Source organism: Calidris pugnax, unplaced genomic scaffold, assembly GCF_001431845.1.
Source record: "Calidris pugnax isolate Ruff unplaced genomic scaffold, ASM143184v1 scaffold171, whole genome shotgun sequence".
NCBI lineage: Eukaryota > Metazoa > Chordata > Aves > Charadriiformes > Scolopacidae > Calidris > Calidris pugnax.
The window spans coordinates 12,828,056-12,852,128 of NW_015091064.1; the positions used below are offsets into that span (position 1 = coordinate 12,828,056).

A 24,073-nucleotide genomic window follows, 5' to 3' on the forward strand; every position below is an offset into this window, starting at 1 on the left:
CCAGGTCGATGACAAAGATGTTAAACAGAGCCCAACACTGAGCCTTGGGGAACACCACTTATAACCGGCCGCCAACTGGAGTTAACTCCATTCACCACCACTCTTCGGGCCCAGTCATCCAGCCAGTTTTTTATCCAGCGAAGCCTATGCCCCTCCAAGCCATGAGCAGCCAGTTTCTCCAGGTGTCCCCAGCCTTGGGTCGGTGGCCATGTTCCACTTGGCGCCGGGGCAGGCCCTCCCACAGCACTTGCCAACATTTTGTTTACACATTCAAGACCCAATGCTAGAGCTGCAACACAAAACCTTTTATTAAACACATCCCGTAAGGCTTTGCTTTACTTCTTTTTGGCAGCCTCCCACAATAAATCATTCTGGATTTGGATGCAGAAATGGCAGATGCTTTGCTTGTCAAACACCCCTAATGATTGTGTCCCTGAAGCAGCTATGGCAGTTGGCCTTTCCTTAAGATGAAGCAGGCATTTCAATGACAATTTTGCCAATATTCTTGTTTTCTTCCATGAACCTGTGTGCCTCTGCAATCTCATGCAGAGAGTAAACGCTGTCAACAAGCGGTCGGAGATGAGCGGAGGTTCCTCCAGAAAAATATGGCAGCACATCTTCTGTGAAGGCTTTCACCAGCCGTTCCTTATACTGAAGAAAAAAAAATAATGAAAGCACTTTGAAGATTATTTCCAGTCGTGTCACAGAGGTATCTCTAAGCACAACATACAAAATGTGCACAATTCCCCAGAAGACATTTCCTGACATTCTCTTAGTGAGATGGACAGGTAATCATCTGGCAGGTCTAAAGTACAAACAACAAACAAACCTTTTAGATTTATTATTTTTTAATTTTGGGGTCATTTAATTAAATTACCCCAAACAAGTGGTATAAGCTCAGTGCAGAACCATTTAAACTCATACTGATAAAAATCTTGAGAATATTATGCATTAAACCATGGACAGAATCTATCCTAGGGCTCTGCACTGCTGTCTTTCACTGTAATATCTAAGGATTTTCCACATAAAGTGATTTTTCCTTGGTAATTTTGAGCATCCAAATGGCCTCAGTCTCTACTTTGAAAAAGGATTGACTAGAGTCTTTCCCTCCCTGCCCTGACTTGATCAAGTTGCCTAATCCCTTGATTTTTAATTAGGCCAAGTCTTTAAGATTATGGTACTCAAGAAGTATGTTAAGAAATCCTGGGTATCATTCTTCTGATTCAGTAAAAGGGGGGCATTTGCTAAAAGAAAAGGGAAACTAGAACTTAACTTTGCAATGCTTTCCAAAGTATGTAGTAACAGTTTAAGGTAGTGCTTTTTTTGGTAATAATGTGTTAGATTCTGCTTTAACACTGGTATCTAAAGAAAGCTCTCAAAACTATAATCAATTTTAAGATCAAACTGTATACACTGTTGATAGCCATTACTTGCCTCCTTGTCTCGTGATCGCAATAGACTCGTATGGATGCTCCCTCTTTTGGAAAGGAGCCTTGCAAACAAATCTCCACGTACTTCACCTCCACCCAGCAGTCCATAAATAATCCATCGGCCATCAGTACTCAGGCAGTTGAGATTCTTCTCCCAGTATGAACCACCAACACAATCTAAAATAATATCTACTCCAGCACCTCGAGTAGAAACAGAAAAGGTTTCAGCAAGTTTTATTTTTAATTAGCCAAATCTTTAAGATTATGGTACTCAAGAAGTACATTAAGAAATCCTGGGTATCATTCTTCTGATTCAGTAAAAGGGGGGCATTTGCTAAAAGAAAAGGGAAACTAGAACTTAACTTTGCAATGCTTTCCAAAGTATGTAGTAACAGTTTAAGGTAGTGCTTTTTTTGGTAATAATGTGTTAGATTCTGCTTTAACACTGGTATCTAAAGAAAGCTCTCAAAACTATAATCAATTTTAAGATCAAACTGTATACACTGTTGATAGCCATTACTTGCCTCCTTGTCTCGTGATCGCAATAGACTCGTATGGATGCTCCCTCTTTTGGAAAGGAGCCTTGCAAACAAATCTCCACGTACTTCACCTCCACCCAGCAGTCCATAAATAATCCATCGGCCATCAGTACTCAGGCAGTTGAGATTCTTCTCCCAGTATGAACCACCAACACAATCTAAAATAATATCTACTCCAGCACCTCGAGTAGAAACAGAAAAGGTTTCAGCAACGTAGTCGAGCTGCATTAAAGGTAGGATAATTTCAGACAAAAATAAAAGCTTGTTCTTTTTAGGTACAGAATCATTCCTGCAGTTCTTATTTAAATCTTTCTGCTGAAATTAGGAATTGGCACAATGATTCCTGAGGAATTGTAGAACCAGGCACAAAAAATGAATCATTATAGATAACCCAGATGCAGACTCTGTCATAAACCATCCCAAATGCTTAGTAAAGCTAAATTTTCTAACAGTAAGAGAACTAAGTTTTGTTCCCATATTCAAACACTTCCAAAGACAAGTGTGAGGATTTAGTCCCACGGTTCCTTGTGGAGGCAACAGTAACACAGGCACAGTATTTATGCCCCAAAATGAATGCAAAGCCAAAGAGAGCCCATGCAGAAAACAGCACAATTAAACAAAGGAAAGAGAGATTCTTGGGCTGACCAGAGCATTAGGTTGTGCTACAGGGTCGTTCCTGTCTAACTGACAGCTGAAATTGGGTGGATGTGCAGAGTGTTAGGATGTCCACACTCCTCCCCAACTCAACAGTGTCTTTCACGGAGGTTCTTACCTTGGGTGAACTCCAAGACCTTTTCGCTAAAGTCTTCGTTCTTGTAGTTGACCCCCACGGCTGCGCCGGCGTTTGCTGCCGCTTTCAGTTTCTCTGGGGTTCCTGCTGTCACGATGGGAACAGCTTGTGCCAGCCTCACCAGCTGAATGGCTGCCAGACCCACCCCGCTAGCGCCAGCGTGGATCAGCACTCTCTCCCCCTTCTGGATTTTGCCTGAAGGAAGACCCGAGGGAAATGGTTACCCTTTTTGGCATCACCTTTGGGTTAAAACATGAGCAGCGTGGAAAATACTGAAGAGGAAGCTGAAAGAGATGCCCTTGAGTGGGCTTTGTTTGCATCTTCATGTCCTTCATAAAAGAAACAAATCCAGGACTAACACAGCTTGCAGTGTGCTGACAGGACTCCACTGACTTCAGTGGGATGACTTTAGCTTGGGCCTGTCCACTTCTGGGCACCCGTGACCAAACTGTTTAGTTTTTCTGGCTTCAGTGGGATGACTTTAGCTTGGACCTGCCCAGTTCTGGGCACCCGTGACCAAACTGTTTAGTTAGGTGAGCACAGTCAGCCTTTTATACCCAGACTGTCCACTCCCAGCAACAGAAAACACGTTCTGAGGATGTTAGTAATGAGAAATCAGGCTCTCAGCAATGGAGAAATACCAGAAGGTGGTGAAGGACAAGTTCTACCTTTCATTTTAGCACCTACCATTGACCTAATGCATTTGTTTGTGTTCCACTGATTGCTATGGGAAGTGAGGCACCAAGTAGGCCTGGAGACGTGGTCCTAGTTGACCACAGAGCCCTGGGAAGCAACAGTGCTCGAAATTGAGTCTGCATTTCAGGCAGCGAGGAAAGTTACTTGTTTGTAACCCCTGATCTTTAGTGGAGCTTTTAGATGCTACTGCAGAAGAAGACAGAAGAAGGATATTTTTCAACGGAGGAAAACCTTGGCAAGTGTTACTGTTAATCCCTCTGTAGCACATTTTCAAAATGAAGAGTGTGAGCTTATGTCTGTTTTAAATCAGCTCAGAGGAGATTTTATCAACAATTAATGATTGTGTGACACAAGGTACAAGAAGGTGTTGTCTACTGTAGATCCTCAGGCAATTAGTGAGATAGTTCATGATACGGTCATCCTTGCAGGGAAGTCAAATCTTTAGAAGCAGGATGTGTTTTCAGTTGTTTGGAGAACAAGGAAGTTATTTCAGGGTTTAGGCCTAACAGAAATTGCCATTTAAGATAAGAAATACAGATGAAAATTAAAGCTGACCATCTTTCCATATCCTTCCTTGTAAATATGCAATCAGCAGAGTAGGTTGTGACTGGGGAGACTGCAGGATTTGGGTCTGGCATAATGGATTCTGACCCATGGGAAGGAAGCGACAGAGAAGCAGCTCCTCGAAGGCAAACGGCATTGAGATAGAGGCAACAAAGAGAGGACTTCACAACAGCAAGGAAGAGGAGCTGGTTTGGTGGGACAGATTGACCAATACGCCTCTCACCTACAAAATGCAGCAGCTGAAAGGCTGTTAACCAGGCTTCGGGGATGGCTGCAGCCTGGATAAAAGTCATATCCCTGGGAAGTGGCATCAGGTAGCCTTCGGGTACCGTAACGTACTCTGCCTGGCCGCCTCCGGAGAGCAGAGCCATCACCGCGTCGCCCACCTTCCACCGGCCCCTGCAGCCAGGTCCCAGCCCAGCCACGCTCCCAGCTGCTTCTAAGCCTAAAATATCACTCGCTCCTTTGGGGGGAGGGTACTTCCCACTCCTCTAAAACAAAAGAAAGAGAGGGCAGGGAAGGAAGAGCCAACACGTCAAGGAGGGTAATGACCTGAAATATTTTGTTCACATGCCTCCAACCCAAACTTCCAGTTATTTAATCCTGATTTTACACTCTGTGCATGTTCCAGTAATTTGAGGATCTTCTATCCTCAGGCAACACTTCTTGTTTCCTAAATATGTTTTATTCTTAAAACTCCGTGTGCAAATTCAATTTGTTGCAAGTCCCCTTTGTCCAGTCCAGTCCATGCTGGGGAGGTATCACGGTCTGCAGTTGCAGAGCTTTCAGCACAAATTAAAGCAGCTCAGATTTAACAAATTGAATGTGATTTCCCCCCTCTGGAATTGAGCCAGTGGGACATTTCATGTTCATCTCAAACGCCCAGAGAATGGTCTAAGCGTCTAGAAAGAGCAGAGCTTTGGTTTGACACCTCTTTTTGAAAGGCGGCTGCCTTTCCATGCCACCTCAGCATTGCAGTGACCCAGATAAAAACATTTATCTGCTGAATCAACAGACATCCCTTCTTTCAGCCCTTTGAACGTTCCCTTTGAAGTCTCCCATCCGAATGCTCACCAGGCCAAATCTCTTTTAACTCTTCAGATTTGTCAAGACTTCAGATAGGGGCTTGAAAACTTGGTGTTTTCAGGCGCTTAACGTAAGACATACCTGGAGTAAATCAGCTCTATTCAGAGCACTGGCAGAGACCTTCACAAGAACTTCACCTTCTCCTGGTTGTGGCTTCATCACTTCTTTCACATAGAGATTTTCTGGGCCTCCTGGGCAATCAAAATAGACCGCCAGCATGTTCTCTGGAAAAAAAAACAAAACCAAACAACAAAACAAAAACAAAATCAAACCTCCCGACGTGAATACAGGCACAGTTCTGTGTGGCTGGGAAATCTCAGTTATCAGCAACCAGAGCTCTGCAGGCAGACAGCGCAAGCTGTGACACAGCTCCAGGGTAGCGGAGGGGAGGGCTGGCAGGGAGAGCTGAAGAATCATGAAAGACATTAACTTTGGGGCACAACATATCGTTGCAAAAGCCATTTGACACACCAGAACCTCTCCATCAAGTCACAGGCTTTACCCCTGCACGGAGCCATGTGTGGGTCCAGCAGTACCGACCACCCACCCACCTTAATGGTAAAATAGAACACACAAATGAAAATAACAGCCTTTGCTTTTGACTCCCTGCACGATTAGAGCACTGACTAAAGGACACAGGCCCTTAGAATTGTAGACACAAATGGGATTTAAAACCCCCCAGCAGAAAGAGCCTTTATTTGACACATTTAAAATCATGTAAGTGCTGCCTTAACGATTTTACGATTCAGCCCGTAGACAGCCTGAAGACACACACAGGCCCAGTGGTGATCTAGTGCTAATGAGAGATAACAAATAGTTTTAAAAACGCCCATTTATTTCCCTTGCCTGGGCAGGTGATTCCTGTGTGCCTGGTGTGCTCTGGTAGAGGGTCCCACTGCTGCAGGAGAATTTCAGGTCACTCCTTGGTCACTGTTCCTGGGGTCCTTGCTGTTGGCACCAGCAGCTGTTGAGCTGGGCTGGGATGGCAAAATCCAGTCTGGAGCAGTCTCCCCTCTGCCCCTTTGGGGGAAGGGGAAGAGAAGAGAAAAAAAATAGGGACAACTGTGTTATTTCCCAAAAGCTGGTGCCACACTGAATGCAGTTTTGGGATGCCACCCGAAGAGGGGCACAGGGTGGGCTGTGAGCCAGAGCCCCTTCAATAAACACCGTTGTGTGGCACACCCCCATGCCCTCTGTAAAACCACTTGCATTATGATATCCCTGCAGGGAAAGCGAAGTCCATACTTGATTATTTCTGTATTATTGCAAATAGAGCATGATAAAGACCTTCAAACCCCAGCAATGTAAATCCCCACGGGGTGGTGCTCTGTGGCTGTTTTATTGGAAGTGAATAGACACTTCCAATTATTCATATAAAATGTAACTTAAAAGCTTTTTTTTTTTTTTTCTGAGGCTGGCTATTTGTTGTTTTCAGCTGAACCATTTAATCCAGTCCCACAAAATTATCACGTTATCATTGTTATCACAAAAAATTAATGGGAAGCCCACCAGATCCTACCCCACAACAGCTGCTTCTGTTCTCTTGCTGTTCAAATTTAGTCAATTAAAAATAAGATGTGAAAGAAGCTTCTGTCCCTCTTCCAACACAGTCCACTAAGCTGCGTTTTTAGAAATGTTTTCCTTTGTTGCTAGAAGCAGACCCACAAAAACACATTAAAAAAAAATACAGCGAGGATCTGAATATTTACATTGCTTTCAAATGCACAGAAAACCCCAGGGATTGAAAACCGAGTTTCCAACCAAGTGCGACAACTTCAAAGTGTCAGATCTGCCAGTGGTGGCCCAAAATAAAACTGTAAGGAAGTTACGTGGTTCCCAAGCATGATTTGTGACTCACCTTTTTGCTGTAGAGAAGGGGGAACGTTCCCAGCACCAGGCACTAACCCAGCCCCGAGTTTCCAACCAAGTGCGACAACTTCAAAGTGTCAGATCTGCCAGTGGTGGCCCAAAATAAAACTGTAAGGAAGTTACGTGGTTCCCAAGCATGATTTGTGACTCACCTTTTTGCTGTAGAGAAGGGGGAACGTTCCCAGCACCAGGCACTAACCCAGCCTGTGCTGGGGAAGAGACTCTGATCCCGGTTCCTCCTCTCCCAGCTCTGCCCTCGCCATCGGCCATTCCCCAGCAAGTCAAGGGGTGGAACGGGACGAGGTTTCACTTCACTTTGGAGGGAAGGACATGAGCAGAGGCAGAAATATCAGTGCATCTCACCATTATTGCTACCCGCGGACCTGGTGGATTCCAGGGATGGAGGCAGAAATCCACTTTTCCCTTGGGCACTGAGGATGAGATCTGCTGCTCCCCCCCAGCACACGAGGAGGTTTGGTCTCTTGCCTTGGCTGTGCTGGGTGCGTGTGTGTGTGTGTGTGTGTTCCCGGCAGAGCGCTGAACCGAGGCTTTGATTTCTGAACTCTGAGTCCTGCAGACCAAGTCTCCTGAAGTTGCATTAAGGGCACGTGAGCTGTGACTCTCCTCGTGCTGTCCATCCACCTGAGGAGGCTTTACCCTGCTCTTCTTCCCATGAGAGGTCAACGCTCAACGTGTGGTGGTTCCTGTCCGTCGGCCCGGTGCGTTCCCCCCCCCGATCACACCTCTTCTCTCAGCCTTGCTGGTTCCCCCAGAGGAAGAAGGAGCAGATCATGCCTTTCTCCGTGTCCTAGTCACCAGCTCTTGAGCTGTCAGGGAATAAAACTGAAACTTCCGAGTATTTAAAAGTGATAAATCATGGTTGGACTCGATGATCCCAAGGGTCTCTTCCAACCTAGACGATTCTATGATTCTATGATATGTCTGTCCATGTGTGCAATTCTTCTGTGAATTTTTTTTCCTATAGATTTTGAGATTTTTGGATCCAGGCTCTCAAACTTTCTTTTCTTTTCTTTTTTTTTTTGAAAAAATCTAATTTAGAATCAAGGACAGCTAAAAATTCATTACTTCTCATGTGAATCCAAGAGCTGGTAATTTGTTCTGCAGCTGAAAAGATCATGGAGCCTGGTATTCTGGAGCCAGGCTCCTCATCTGGTGATGAGGCAGAGCCTCAGCTGTCCCCTCTACAATAATGGGGTCACTCAAATGTGGATTCTTTGATGTCTTATAGTCCACACAGTCTAATTTAGAATCAAGGATAGCTAAAACTTCATTACTTCTCACGTGACTCCAAGAGCTGGTAATTTGTTCTGCGGTTGAAAAGATCAAGGAACCTGGTCTTCTGGAGCCAGGCTCTTCATCTGGTGATGAGGCAGAGCCTCAGATGTCCCCTCTATGGTAATACGGTCACTCAAATGTGTATTCTTTGATGTCTTATAGTCCACACAGTCTGATTCGAGCTTAGTAGTGACATTGTCCCTCCTCCCAGAACTTTGCAATCCACTGCAGTCTAAAATAACCTTCTATAGCGGTCAATGACAATGCAAATTGACATTTTTAAAATGTGTTTTATTTGTAAAATTCAAAGAGGTACAGGACAATCTGAAAATCTGTTCATGTAACAATTTCCTTGGGTCTGTGATGTTACGTGTAGCCTGATTTAAGCTTAGTAGTGACATTGTCCCTCCTCCCAGAACTTTGCAATCCACTTCAGTCTAAAATAACTTTCTATAGCGGTCAATGACAATGCAAATTGACATTTTAAAAACTTATTTTATTTGTAATATTCAAAGAGGTACAGGACAATCTGAAAATCTGTTCATGTAACAATTTCCTTGGGTCTGTGATGTTACGTGTAGCTGTGATGCTATGAGAGAACTTACTTTGCTTAGGGAGGCTAACAATTTTCTTATCTGGAAACAGGCTAAAAGATAATATTAGAAAGATTAAGCAGAGCATCTTAAAACAAATCCTGAAGACATCACTTTCAACTCAGTTAAGAAACTTAGATGATAGACACATAGGGTAGGGTAGTCCTCTTATGAGCAACGAGCCCTCAAGTGTTCTTGAAAAAATAGAAGGAAACTCAGCAGTTGGGAATGTTGTAAAGCAGCAGTTTCTTGCTGAAACTGGATAATGCTTCAAACTTCATTTCCTTGTGAGAAGTTCTGAGATGATGAAGTTCAAGCTTTCTGCTGATTCAGCTACCTTTCTCTCTAAAGTAGTCTGCTATAATAACACAAGGAAATAAAGGAAAATAAAAATCAGCAATGATAAAAAATCATATACAGAATTGCTGTAACGGAGATGCTCTTTTTCAAGTTCAAATCCATCTCAGACTATACTGTATTTGAAAGAAGACAACTGTATTTCTACCTGATAATTAAAAATACTAATACTAATAATACTAAATACTAATAATTCATGAGGTATTATCTGTTCTAAAGAATAAACACTGAGCACTTTAAATCATTTTCAGAAATCTCTTGTAACATGCAAAGAAAAGCTACTTTGTTTTCTTCTCACAAAGAAATAATCCAGAACAGCAAGAATAAACCCCAGAAAATACACATGGTCAAAACTGCTGCAAATCTGGCCCTGGAAACACTTACACCTTACACTTCACCCAGGAACAGTGGCCAATTACAGACAAGGAACTATTTTCAAGATCAAATAATTTGTGTGCAAATTGTTACAGGATTTTGCAAGTGTTGACATTTTTTGCAATCTCCCTAACTTTACACTTTCTGCCTTCCTCCCACGGCGTCAAAGAAGCCAATATCAACTGTGATATGGCTCCTGAATGTATTACTGAGCCAGCTGGGGACAGACTTGGGGCTAAATAACACAACGGCACCTTTTGGGTCTGCTCCAGCTCCATTGGGAGCATTGCAGAAAAAGACTGGGATAGAGCTAGTCTGAAATAGAAGGCCCAATTTCTTAGATTTAATAAGTCTCATTAATGCTGCCCTAGATGGAGATAATCCCTTGAAAATACTCCGTACCTGGAAGGGCCATTCTGGTTTGGGAGTATTTTATACCTGTTTTAACCCAGTGATAAAAAACCTCCTGTTGATGCTCATAGTAGACTTAACCCAGTGGATGCCCTTGAGGTTACTGATGGAAGCTGTTTGTCCGTCCTTATGCCAAATTTTACCAGGATGGGAAAACTCTCTGTTCCAAAAACTTCCTGTTGATGCTCTTAGTAGACTTAACCCCAGTGGATGCCCTTGAGGTTACTGATGGAAGCTGTTTGTCCGTCCTTATGCCAAATTTTACCAGGATGGGAAAACTCTCTGTTCCTCAGTTCATAGCCCAGCACATGATGTCCCCCAAAATCTGCAAGTTAATCTGCAGGCTGTATGCGTCGGTGACAAAGCTCTATAACTCCTAATCTCTAACAGACCCATCACAGCTGCTAAATGTGACAGGCACAAGATGGAATCACATCTGGAGCGCAAGAAAATCGCGGCTCTCTGGGCATTGCAGTGCTGGTACCATGGGTTTGTGCTCAGCCTGCTGTGAGACACTGACAAAATCAGTGGCCAGGAACAACAGAAAGCAGAACATAAAGCAGCCTGAGGCTGCTGTGAAGGTTGAGGCTGAAACGAGCATAGGAAAGATCCAAAAACCATGGGCAATGGATTTCCCTCTTCCCCAGGCCTGTCTGCAGACAGATGCGTTTTGGTTAAACGAAGTGCAGGGGCTGTGAAGTGTGAAGAAGCAGAGAGGCTGCAGCGGAGGCCAGTCCCTGCCAGCCTGGCACCAAGCACAGACACACCAGCCAAGAATCAGGTTTCTGAGGGTCCAGCAGGCGAGTCTGTTTCAAAACCTGCATTATAGCCTCTAAAATCCTGTTCTTACTCATAGCTTTTTGAATCGTAAAGGCCTTTGGAAACAAGTCTGATGAAAAAATCGTTACTGAGAGTATTATAACTCATTCCAGACCAAACAGCATATGTTCCAAACCACAAATTAATGCCACTTACTCCTAAATGAGGAACAAAATCTAGGAGCACAGTGCACCTACAATTGATATATATATCCATGGGTATATCCATCCATATATATATATATCCATGGGTTGAATTGGATCTTATTGCTCTACAAAACATTCTTTAGAAATACCCATGAAACTCCTTAGGAATTCCTTATCATTACCCCTATGGTGAAAATCAAGGCTATTCTGGGAATCTGCTTTTGTGCATTTTATCCATGTGGATGATGAGATAAAATTATGGTATCCTTGATATAGAGTTGGCCATATATTACAGCAATAAGATGTGTAATGCTGTTATTTATCTGCCAGCCCAAGGACAATGAAGAGTGGTTAATCCTTGCCAGCACCTCACACAGAGGGAAAGCCACATTCAAGATGCAGTTGGAATTCTGCAGCTGGTCTGCAAAGGGGTTTCGCAATATTCCCAAATGGGGAACAAAGAGATGTTAACTCTTAAGTCTTTAAAACACTGAGCCCAAGAGAAAGGAACTTAAGAGGAGTCACACAACAGAATATTGGGCAGGAGAGGGAAGGAAAGGGGCACTTTTATTCGAGAAGAGATGCTTTGTTACTGTGAGATGAGGAAACTAGCTTCATGATGTCTCAAGATTCACATGTAGGAAAAGAGACTCCAGCTTTCTTCTAGAGACAAGGCTTTCAAGAGAAAGTTTGAAACCCTTAGAGAGCTCATGTGTCTTTGAAGAAGTGGCCTGTGAAGCAGAGCAATCAAAGCTGATGCTCTACAAAAGTGTGCTTAAGATCTCAGCGTATGAGGTCAAGAAATTGTGACTGCCAGGTCCTGTTTTGTTGAGGGCAACTAACAGAAAACTCGTGCCAGAACAGCCAAGGAAGGAGTCTGGCCAGCTGTTCATGGAGGCTTTGGAGCACAGTGGGATGTGGTATCTGGAGAGGGTTTAGATGTTGAGCCATAACCATATCTGTGTTCAGTTTCCCAGATTTTCAGGATTTGGCAGTTCATCAGATTAGTTTTTGAAGCTGTTTGAGAGGGTGGAGCTAATCAGTGAGATGCCGGCACGAGGCACACAGATACAGGCATTTCTCTTACCTAGTTTCTCCACGGCTTCCACGCACACACTGGGATACATGCCCACGCTGTAAGTAGCAACCAGGATGAAAATCTTTGTCTTCACAACTATCAGGCCTCCATCCGGCTAAATAACACAGAAAATTGGTGTAAGGTTACAAAGTTCTAAAAATACACATGTGCCTTACAACTTGGGCTGATTACAGGCATTTTCTTTGCCAATATACCCATTTTTTTGGGGGAAAAAAAAAAGGCAAATACTGTCTCAGTGTCTAAGTCAGGACAAACAGTGACAGTGCATGCTTTGAAGACAGCTGACTATTAAAGCAAAGTCAGTCAAATGCTTTATTACGTTGCCTTTTCTCACTTCCATTGATTAATATATTATTGCATAGAGTTTTGAAGTGTTTTCCCAGTGCTCCCTCATATGCAAATAATTGATAAATGCAAATAAAATAACTAGTATTTACATGAAAGCATGCCCAGTGTTTTATGAACCCTGACTCTCACACTCTGCCTCTCTCATTTGTAATAAGGAATGGAAAAAAGCATTGCAAAGTACCACGTCCTTCAGAAACAGGACCCAAGTTTAAAAGCTCCTCAGCCTCTTCTGCAAGTTGTTTAGCTCATCTCAGGATGGCTTTACTGGGGAGTGGAAGAATTAAGAAGACCCCAGTAACAACCAGTTGGATGTATGTCCTTCAGATTGTGTGACTGGGTGGTAGTAACACAATTCTGCCATCCTGAGCGTGGCTGGATGCAGCCATGTCCTCAGTTTCTGCACTTCACAGCTGAATTACTGAGGCTGGAGCCCCATAGGGGGGCTGTCCCACAGCCCAGTTACCTGCTCCCCCTACATTATTCTGGCCCTGGGCTTGCCAGGCTCTCCTATTACCTGATTAATTCATTAACGTGGGAAGAAACCAACCCAGAAAAAAAATGAAGTGGTAGGGTTTTTCCACATGAGGGAGGGGAACTGATTCAAAGGAGAACATGACGAGCACTGCAGCTGGTGTTAGGGAAATGAATGGGCTTTCTACATGTGTTACAGTATTCAGTGAGGGAAGGAAGCAGAAAGTCTCCAGATTTCTCAGGATGGTCACAGCTCATCAACGTACATTTTGAAGATAGAGGGAATGCTCATCTGCACGAACACATTTATAGTACTTGTCATTGAAGTAGAGTCCTTCCTTTCTAACTTGCAATAAGTTCTTGGAGAAAGTGGAGATAAGGCTTAAAGCATCCTCTGGTGACACCTGTGATAGTACAACAGAGTGTTATGGACCAAAAATGCAAGTCTTTGCTACAATGAACTGCTTTCCCCCCTCCCACTGTCTTTCATAGTTCACTTAAAATTATGATGTAAAAAAAAAATATTAAAAGAATCTGGCTGGCTTTGAAACTAGACCTAGTTTCTGTACAGTCCACTGCATTTTCAAAGTCTCATTTGAAACAATCTGCTCAGTCTGTGGTTACTATCTGTGTAGTCCCATTACTCAGTGACACTTCTCTAGGTTGGCAGTGTGCCTCGTGGTGACCAGACCCTTCTGCTAAAGGCCATACAGGGGAGGTTGCAGCCTTCCCCGGGCTTGCGCAGAACAGTTTCAAATATTCTTAGTGTAACCTTTAGCAATTCCAGGAGAGAAGATCATCACACCTCGATGGAGCAGTGCACGCAAGTCACAAATCTATTCGTGTCAATGAGCTCTTGGGCTGACTGTGTGTGTAAGTGGGTCACTGGTTTGGCAGATTTACGTTCAGCTGGTTGGATGAGATGATCCAATGATCCATTCTGGCCTGAAATTCTTTCAAGTCAATGGAGATGGTGACAATTTACACCGGCTGAGGACTCTGCTCTGGACCTCAAAATGTAATCTGCCTTGCTGGAGAGCCAGCAGGCTGGCATCTCGAAAAGCTGTGGTTTGTATTAAAGATCATTTACATATTAAAGATGATGCCACTATTACCTCATGGACTGATGACCCTCTCTGCTGAGGGAGATCTGCCCTCAGGGATGGGGTTATCTTAAAAAGAGCTTCATCTTCTGAACACATTCTTCTGAGAATCCCAAGGGTAGCAATATATACCCCTGGAAAAATTGCCTGGCAGTGTTTGAGGGCTGTTATCGTGGGGATTAGGAGAGGAAGTAGCAATGACATAAGGATAACTTTGGTGTGGGAGCGCTAAGTCAGGACAAACAGTGACAGTGCATGCTTTGAAGACAGCTGACTATTAAAGCAAAGTCAGTCAAATGCTTTATTACCTTGCCTTTTCTCACTTCCATTGATTAATATATTATTGCATAGAGTTTTGAAGTGTTTTCCCAGTGCTCCCTCATATGCAAATAATTGATAAATGCAAATAAAATAACTAGTATTTACATGAAAGCATGCCCAGTGTTTTATGAACCCTGACTCTCACACTCTGCCTCTCTCATTTGTAATAAGGAATGGAAAAAAGCATTGCAAAGTACCACGTCCTTCAGAAACAGGACCCAAGTTTAAAAGCTCCTCAGCCTCTTCTGCAAGTTGTTTAGCTCATCTCAGGATGGCTTTACTGGGGAGTGGAAGAATTAAGAAGACCCCAGTAACAACCAGTTGGATGTATTTCCTTCAGATTGTGTGACTCGGTGGTAGTAACACAATTCTGCCATCCTGAGCGTGGCTGGATGCAGCCATGTCCTCAGTTTCTGCACTTCACAGGTGAATTACAGAGGCTGGAGCCCCACAAGGCGAGTAAACTGTCAAACAAGGTCCTGCTCACCCACGTCTCTTCTCTCCCCCAGCCCAGTTACCTGCTCCCCCTACATTAATGATAATATCTTCCCCAGAGTTTGGTCTCCTAATGGGAGTCCAAATGATGGAGTCCACTGATACAGAATTGAAAGCCTCAGGTAAGCAATTAGGGGAAAAAATTCCTATCTGGCTGGTGGTTTGTCCATCAAAGGTGAACTACGAAGGAAATGGAAAAGGAAGGAAGGAAGGAAGGGAGGGAGGGAGGGAGGGAGGGAAGGCTTTCTACATGTGTTACAGTATTCAGTGAGGGAAGGAAGCAGAAAGTCTCCAGATTTCTCAGGATGGTCACAGCTCATCAACGTACATTTTGAAGATAGAGGGAATGCTCATCTGCACGAACACATTTATAGTACTTGTCATTGAAGTAGAGTCCTTCCTTTCTAACTTGCAATAAGTTCTTGGAGAAAGTGGAGATAAGGCTTAAAGCATCCTCTGGTGACACCTGTGATAGTACAACAGAGTGTTATGGACCAAAAATGCAAGTCTTTGCTACAATGAACTGCTTTCCCCCCTCCCACTGTCTTTCATAGTTCACTTAAAATTATGATGTAAAAAAAAAATATTAAAAGAATCTGGCTGGCTTTGAAACTAGACCTAGTTTCTGTACAGTCCACTGCATTTTCAAAGTCTCATTTGAAACAATCTGCTCAGTCTGTGGTTACTATCTGTGTAGTCCCATTACTCAGTGACACTTCTCTAGGTTGGCAGTGTGCCTCGTGGTGACCAGACCCTTCTGCTAAAGGCCATACAGGGGAGGTTGCAGCCTTCCCCGGGCTTGCGCAGAACAGTTTCAAATATTCTTAGTGTAACCTTTAGCAATTCCAGGAGAGAAGATCATCACACCTCGATGGAGCAGTGCACGCAAGTCACAAATCTATTCGTGTCAATGAGCTCTTGGGCTGACTGTGTGTGTAAGTGGGTCACTGGTTTGGCAGATTTACGTTCAGCTGGTTGGATGAGATGATCCAATGATCCATTCTGGCCTGAAATTCTTTCAAGTCAATGGAGATGGTGACAATTTACACCGGCTGAGGACTCTGCTCTGGACCTCAAAATGTAATCTGCCTTGCTGGAGAGCCAGCAGGCTGGCATCTCGAAAAGCTGTGGTTTGTATTAAAGATCATTTACATATTAAAGATGATGCCACTATTACCTCATGGACTGATGACCCTCTCTGCTGAGGGAGATCTGCCCTCAGGGATGGGGTTATCTTAAAAAGAGCTTCATCTTCTGAACACATTCTTCTGAGAATCCCAAGGGTAGCAATAGATACCCCTGGAAAAATTGCCTGGCAGTGTTTGAGGGCTGTTATCGTGGGGATTAGGAGAGGAAGTAGCAATGACATAAGGATAACTTTGGTGTGGGAGCGTTTTTGAACTCCTAGAGAGTTCATGGCCTGTGTCAGGGAGCGCACGTTAGCTTTGCCATATAATATGGTATGAACAGAAATGCTGCTGTTCTGCTGATCCTCAGCTGATGGACAACGAAAACAGATAAGCTACATCAATATCAGCAAAATGTAGGGTGCCAGGGAGCAGTTCTGAGCACTGTGGGAAGTCCTTCCAATTGTGTGACTGGGTGGTAGTAACACAATTCTGCCATCCTGAGCGTGGCTGGATGCAGCCATGTCCTCAGTTTCTGCACTTCACAGCTGAATTACTGAGGCTGGAGCCCCATAGGGGGGCTGTCCCACAGCCCAGTTACCTGCTCCCCCTACATTATTCTGGCCCTGGGCTTGCCAGGCTCTCCTATTACCTGATTAATTCATTAACGTGGGAAGAAACCAACCCAGAAAAAAAATGAAGTGGTAGGGTTTTTCCACATGAGGGAGGGGAACTGATTCAAAGGAGAACATGACGAGCACTGCAGCTGGTGTTAGGGAAATGAATGGGGTTACCCACTAATTTTGTATTATGCAGCTGAGACTTTTTTGTACTCTACATTGATTTCATTCCACATTTGCTGGGAAGGAAGGAAAGAAAGGAAGGAAGGAAGGAAGGAAGGGAGGGAGGGAGGAAGGAAGGAAGGAAGGAAGGAAGGAAGGCAGGAAGGAAGGCACATGTGTTACAGTATTCAGTGAGGGAAGGAAGCAGAAAGTCTCCAGATTTCTCAGGATGGTCACAGCTCATCAACGTACATTTTGAAGATAGAGGGAATGCTCATCTGCACGAACACATTTATAGTACTTGTCATTGAAGTAGAGTCCTTCCTTTCTAACTTGCAATAAGTTCTTGGAGAAAGTGGAGATAAGGCTTAAAGCATCTTCTGGTGACACCTGTGATAGTACAACAGAGTGTTATGGACCAAAAATGCAAGTCTTTGCTACAATGAACTGCTTTCCCCCCTCCCACTGTCTTTCATAGTTCACTTAAAATTATGATGTAAAAAAAAAATATTAAAAGAATCTGGCTGGCTTTGAAACTAGACCTAGTTTCTGTACAGTCCACTGCATTTTCAAAGTCTCATTTGAAACCATCTGCTCAGTCTGTGGTTACTATCTGTGTAGTCCCATTACTCAGTGACACTTCTCTAGGTTGGCAGTGTGCCTCGTGGTGACCAGACCCTTCTGCTAAAGGCCATACAGGGGAGGTTGCAGCCTTCCCTGGGCTTGCACAGAACAGTTTCAAATATTCTTAGTGTAACCTTTAGCAATTCCAGGAGAGAAGATCATCACACCTCGATGGAGCAGTGCACGCAAGTCACAAATCTATTCGTGTCAATGAGCTCTTGGGCTGACTGTGTGTGTAAGTGGGTCACTGGTTTGGCAGATTTATGTTCAGCTGGTTGGATGAGATGATCCAATGATCCATTCTGGCCTGAAATTCTTTCAAGTCAGTGGAGATGGTGACAATTTACTACTGAGGACTCTGCTCTGGACCTCAGAATGTAAACTGCCTTGCTGGAGAGCCAGCAGGCTGGCATCTATAAGAGCTGTAGTTTGTATTAAAGATCATTTACATATTAAAGATGATGCCACTATTACCTCATGGACTGATGACCCTCTCTGCTGAGGGAGACCTGCCCTCAGGGATGGGGTTATCTTAAAAAGAGCTTCATCTTCTGAACACATTCTTCTGAGAATCCCAAGGGTAGCAATATATACCCCTGGAAAAATTGCCTGGCAGTGTTTGAGGGCTGGTATCATGGGAATTAGGAGAGGAAGTAGCAATGACATAAGGATAACTTTGGTGTGGGAGTGTTTCTGATCTCCTAGAGGGTCCATGGTCTGTGTCAGGGAGCGCACGTTAGCTTTGCCATATAACATGGTATGAACAGAAGTGCTGCTGTTCCGCTGATCCTCAGCTGATGGACAACGAAAACAGATAAGCTACATCAATATCAGCAAAATGTAAGGTGCCAGGGAGCAATTCTGAGTACTGTGGGAACAGTCCAGGTAGAGTTTTGGCCTGGGCCAGCAAGCACTTTCCCAAACAATTCCCAGGTACAATCTGCAAAATCAGAATGGCCCAGGATCGCTCCCCACAGACAACCTGCTCCAGCCACCCTGCTTGGGGCTATGGTGTGGGCACAGGCCATCCCACACCAGCAGGGCTGGGTGCCAAGGAGCAGACCTACATAATCTGCTTTACTAGTGGAGTCACTGAGCTTAAAGTAGTTAAAGAGGACTCTTTCAAATTCCCGTTAAAAGGCATCTTTCTCCCCAAAATCAAAGATGTGAAATTAGTGATCAACTTTGCAAGCTGTCCCCTCAACACAGCAGCCAGGCTCTGCCCGTGCTACTCAGGCTCTGGGGCTGAAAGAAGCAAGTGTATTCAGTAGAGCACAGCCCTCCCTGCCATTATCTCTGCTTTGTGCTCTAGATTCCTGGAGTTTCTACCTCCGCTCTCACTTCCCAGGGCGCTCTTTGATCTCTTACATTAAAGCCAAAGGTTGATGCAGAGACTTTTCTCTCCTTTATGTGGATGATAGCTGCGTTTTCCACGTGCTTCGTTCCGATAAGGCTGTCATTCAGCAAAGCCTGCAGTCGGTTCATTTTCCTTCTGTTCTGTAAAAAGAAATAGATGTATAAATGTTCATTCCCCTTTCCTTTTACACTGGAAACCAGATCTTCCTCCAAGTGGAATTCAGTAGCTTCAGCAGAAGTAACGCTAGGCCTTTGATATGCAAAATAACAAAATAAAAATCCTAAAACCGAAAGAGCAGCAGAATAAACCAGCAGGAAACTGGCCACCTTTCTCAGGAAGGCCATAAAAATACAGTTCAATTTTTCTAGTGTAAGTATTTCTGGCTTCTTTTATTCCTGGCATTTAATTTTCCTCTCACCGAGGATACAGTCCACAGTCCCACTAAGAAATGGGATAAAACTTGCTACAAGCAACAGATCAGAGAAGAAACAAGGGGGCTGGGGGTGACTTTTGGGCCAGGCTTGATCCAAAACCAAAAAATATTTTCTTTTTAAATGGTCAGCACTAACGTGGTTATTGTTAGACCCCTGGGTTGGTGTGAAACGACCTGCTTGGGGTGCTGCTTGGGAATAAACCTTACATTTCTCTCATGTCTCCCTCTGCCACCCCAAGCAGAACAAGAACAGGTAGATGATGATTAAATCTTCAGAGAATTGCCCACAGGCATCTTGGTCACTTCGCTCCCAACCAGCTACAACGAAGTGCTGGCAAAAACTGCCAGGCCGACAGCTCTGCTCGCGCCATTGCCTTCTAATTATTATTAATTACTACAAAAGTAGTATTATCTTGTCAGTAGAGCACAGCCATCTCATGCATCGGATTTAAGCTTCAATTTTAGTTTCATGAAGTACTACACGAGAACGTATCGAATCTTGCAATAAAATTTAGTAAATTGACTCAGGGTGAACCTTGTGACTTTATTGCTCCGTATCCTAGGAGGGCTTGGGGTATCGGAAAGGACGTTAATATTGCAATTAAAGCTGTGGGGCTTATCAGGCAGTGAACGGCCTGTCATAAACACATCAGGCCGGATCATTTATTATTAATTGCGGAGCAGGGAGGATGTATGTGCAGTATAAACCCCGAAGGATGGAGAGGCGCTGCGGTTGAGGGCAGTGACCGGGCGCCGAGCCTGGCAGAGGCCGCAGGGCTCGGTATGGCGGCGCCGGGCCCCGCGACCCTTTCCCCACAGCCTCCCCGGGGCTGCCCTCCGCCTCCAGCCCCCGCCGGGCGCTTCCCGGGCCCAGTATCGCGGCGGCCGCCACGGGCCGAGCCAGCCCCGCCGCCCAGGTGGAGATGGTGACAATTTACTACTGAGGACTCTGCTCTGGACCTCAGAATGTAAACTGCCTTGCTGGAGAGCCAGCAGGCTGGCATCTATAAGAGCTGTAGTTTGTATTAAAGATCATTTACATATTAAAGATGATGCCACTATTACCTCATGGACTGATGACCCTCTCTGCTGAGGGAGACCTGCCCTCAGGGATGGGGTTATCTTAAAAAGAGCTTCATCTTCTGAACACATTCTTCTGAGAATCCCAAGGGTAGCAATATATACCCCTGGAAAAATTGCCTGGCAGTGTTTGAGGGCTGGTATCATGGGAATTAGGAGAGGAAGTAGCAATGACATAAGGATAACTTTGGTGTGGGAGTGTTTCTGATCTCCTAGAGGGTCCATGGTCTGTGTCAGGGAGCGCACGTTAGCTTTGCCATATAACATGGTATGAACAGAAGTGCTGCTGTTCCGCTGATCCTCAGCTGATGGACAACGAAAACAGATAAGCTACATCAATATCAGCAAAATGTAAGGTGCCAGGGAGCAATTCTGAGTACTGTGGGAACAGTCCAGGTAGAGTTTTGGCCTGGGCCAGCAAGCACTTTCCCAAACAATTCCCAGGTACAATCTGCAAAATCAGAATGGCCCAGGATCGCTCCCCACAGACAACCTGCTCCAGCCACCCTGCTTGGGGCTATGGTGTGGGCACAGGCCATCCCACACCAGCAGGGCTGGGTGCCAAGGAGCAGACCTACATAATCTGCTTTACTAGTGGAGTCACTGAGCTTAAAGTAGTTAAAGAGGACTCTTTCAAATTCCCGTTAAAAGGCATCTTTCTCCCCAAAATCAAAGATGTGAAATTAGTGATCAACTTTGCAAGCTGTCCCCTCAACACAGCAGCCAGGCTCTGCCCGTGCTACTCAGGCTCTGGGGCTGAAAGAAGCAAGTGTATTCAGTAGAGCACAGCCCTCCCTGCCATTATCTCTGCTTTGTGCTCTAGATTCCTGGAGTTTCTACCTCCGCTCTCACTTCCCAGGGCGCTCTTTGATCTCTTACATTAAAGCCAAAGGTTGATGCAGAGACTTTTCTCTCCTTTATGTGGATGATAGCTGCGTTTTCCACGTGCTTCGTTCCGATAAGGCTGTCATTCAGCAAAGCCTGCAGTCGGTTCATTTTCCTTCTGTTCTGTAAAAAGAAATAGATGTATAAATGTTCATTCCCCTTTCCTTTTACACTGGAAACCAGATCTTCCTCCAAGTGGAATTCAGTAGCTTCAGCAGAAGTAACGCTAGGCCTTTGATATGCAAAATAACAAAATAAAAATCCTAAAACCGAAAGAGCAGCAGAATAAACCAGCAGGAAACTGGCCACCTTTCTCAGGAAGGCCATAAAAATACAGTTCAATTTTTCTAGTGTAAGTATTTCTGGCTTCTTTTATTCCTGGCATTTAATTTTCCTCTCACCGAGGATACAGTCCACAGTCCCACTAAGAAATGGGATAAAACTTGCTACAAGCAACAGATCAGAGAAGAAACAAGGGGGCTGGGGGTGACTTTTGGGCCAGGCTTGATCCAAAACCAAAAAATATTTTCTTTTTAAATGGTCAGCACTAACGTGGTTATTGTTAGACCCCTGGGTTGGTGTGAAACGACCTGCTTGGGGTGCTGCTTGGGAATAAACCTTACATTTCTCTCATGTCTCCCTCTGCCACCCCAAGCAGAACAAGAACAGGTAGATGATGATTAAATCTTCAGAGAATTGCCCACAGGCATCTTGGTCACTTCGCTCCCAACCAGCTACAACGAAGTGCTGGCAAAAACTGCCAGGCCGACAGCTCTGCTCGCGCCATTGCCTTCTAATTATTATTAATTACTACAAAAGTAGTATTATCTTGTCGGTAGAGCACAGCCATCTCATACATCGGATTTAAGCTTCAATTTTAGTTTCATGAAGTACTACATGAGAACGTATCGAATCTTGCAATAAAATTTAGTAAATTGACTCAGGGTGAACCTTGTGACTTTATTGCTCCGTATCCTAGGAGGGCTTGGGGTATCGGAAAGGACGTTAATATTGCAATTAAAGCTGTGGGGCTTATCAGGCAGTGAACGGCCTGTCATAAACACATCAGGCCGGATCATTTATTATTAATTGCGGAGCAGGGAGGATGTATGTGCAGTATAAACCCCGAAGGATGGAGAGGCGCTGCGGTTGAGGGCAGTGACCGGGCGCCGAGCCTGGCAGAGGCCGCAGGGCTCGGTATGGCGGCGCCGGGCCCCGCGACCCTTTCCCCACAGCCTCCCCGGGGCTGCCCTCCGCCTCCAGCCCCCGCCGGGCGCTTCCCGGGTCCGGTATCGCGGCGGCCGCCACGGGCCGAGCCAGCCCCGCCGCCCAGGGGAGCAGCCGTCGGCCTTTACCTCACGGAGGGAGGGAGGCGCTCGGCTCGGCTCGGCCCCGCTTCGGGGAGCGCGCTCAGGTTCGGGTTGCCATGGCAACGAGGGACGCTGGACGGCCGGGCGCGGAGGGATCCGGCCGCGGCTCAGACCCTCCTCTGGCGGGACGGCCGCCGGTATGCGCTGGGCCTGCTGCAGCCGGGGAGCCGTGTCGCTGTCCCCACGGGCAGCCGCACCGCTGATGTGCTGGGCCTGCTGCAGCCGGGGAGCCGCGTCGCTGTCCCCACGGGCAGCCGCACCGCTGTCCCCACGGGAAGCCCGATCGCGGTCCCCACGGGCGGCTTCTGCTCTTTCCGAGAGGCTGGGGGTGGTGGGGAGGGAGTATTTTATCCAGCGGAAGGACACGGGGGGGCGCTGTGAAGCATTTGATGTGTGTGGGGAGGGGGCGCCGCCATCTTGCCCGCGGCGGGGAGGTGGGTTGCACCGCTGCCACTTCCCACCGCCCCTGGGGCCTCCTGGAGCCTCGCTGGAACCGGTGAGGGGGCCCCGCCACGGTGGTGTGACGGCCACGGGGGGAACGCGGGGCTCTCGCCCCCCTCGGGCCTGTGGGACTCCCCTCAGGGCTGGGCAGGGTGGAAACTCTCACCGGTGTTAGCCCATCGCTGCCTCTGAGGTGGAGGGGCCAGGCCCGTGGGCCTTCTCGACATGTGCACGTTACCTGTTAGCTTGGTGTTCATAAACTAACTGATTCTGCTCATAGGGCTGCACTGTTCCCTCTGGAGGCTGGTTCTCTCCTCATGCTCTGTCCTGGCATCTGAGAGAATCAGAAGGGACCATGGCATGGGTAAAGGCAGCCAGCTGTGCTTGCAAAGGCAGACATCCATCTGTGCTGAGGAGATGGTGACACTTGAGCCTACAGGCATAGCCCATGTGAAGGCTTTTGTCAGAAGGGGGCCTATGAGATGACTGAGTATCCATTTGTAAGGGTACTTACTTTTTCTCACAGAAATGATAAAAATTGGTCTTTTCAGAGCTGCTGCAAAGACCCGTGTGTGAATTTTAGTAGATGGGTGTTTGGGGAAGAATGTTCTCCTTGACTGCATGAAGCAAGAAAAATCTGTCTTTAAAAAAATTGCTGATACAAAGTTGCACTGCTGACTGCAAACTAGGAAGCAAATGTGTCTGGCGAGAAATTTTAGGGAGGGTTATTCTCATGTTCTTACACAGAACAGCCAGCCTGCTCACGGGGTTTAGCATTTGTGGGCACAACTATTAGAATAACTTCAAATCTTGTATATCTGTTCAGGCTTTGGAAATCCTTTACTGTGTTTCTGTCCCAACACATGATTAAACTTTTCGTTTTAAAAGCTGCAAGACATCTGGTGTGTCATACAAGTGGGCTTTGCCTTTGCAGAGTTGGCATCTCATAGCAAGAGTCCAAACAAAATGGCAAAAGAAAGGATTAAGATTCAGTGGCAGGTTTAGTTATTGAGATTGGGGGAAAAATCTGCAGCTAGAGACTTATGATTTCTTTAAAGCAGATTACTGCAGCAGGCAGATTTTCTCTTTGCTCTGTTTGGTCTCTCCTGGGGTCCCAATCCTCTGGGATGAGAGCAAATGTCTTTGCTTTATTCTCGTAGAAAGGC

At 45.5% G+C, this 24,073-nt stretch overlaps 1 protein-coding gene across 1 annotated transcript; it reads right to left on the reverse strand.

Moving 5' to 3' along the window:
- Positions 1-324: 324 nt before the first annotated feature.
- Positions 325-22,546, reverse strand: TP53I3 (tumor protein p53 inducible protein 3). Its single transcript, XM_014956817.1, has 9 exons — positions 22,452-22,546; positions 21,091-21,219; positions 16,970-17,107; positions 12,059-12,164; positions 5,187-5,329; positions 4,243-4,510; positions 2,742-2,954; positions 1,955-2,151; positions 325-651 (listed from the first exon to the last, which is right to left on the reverse strand). The coding sequence occupies exons 2-9, from the start codon at positions 21,205-21,207 to the stop codon at positions 463-465; spliced, it is 1,371 nt and encodes a 456-aa protein (XP_014812303.1). The 5' UTR covers positions 21,208-21,219; positions 22,452-22,546; the 3' UTR covers positions 325-462.
- Between the last annotated feature and the right edge of the window lie 1,527 nt (positions 22,547-24,073).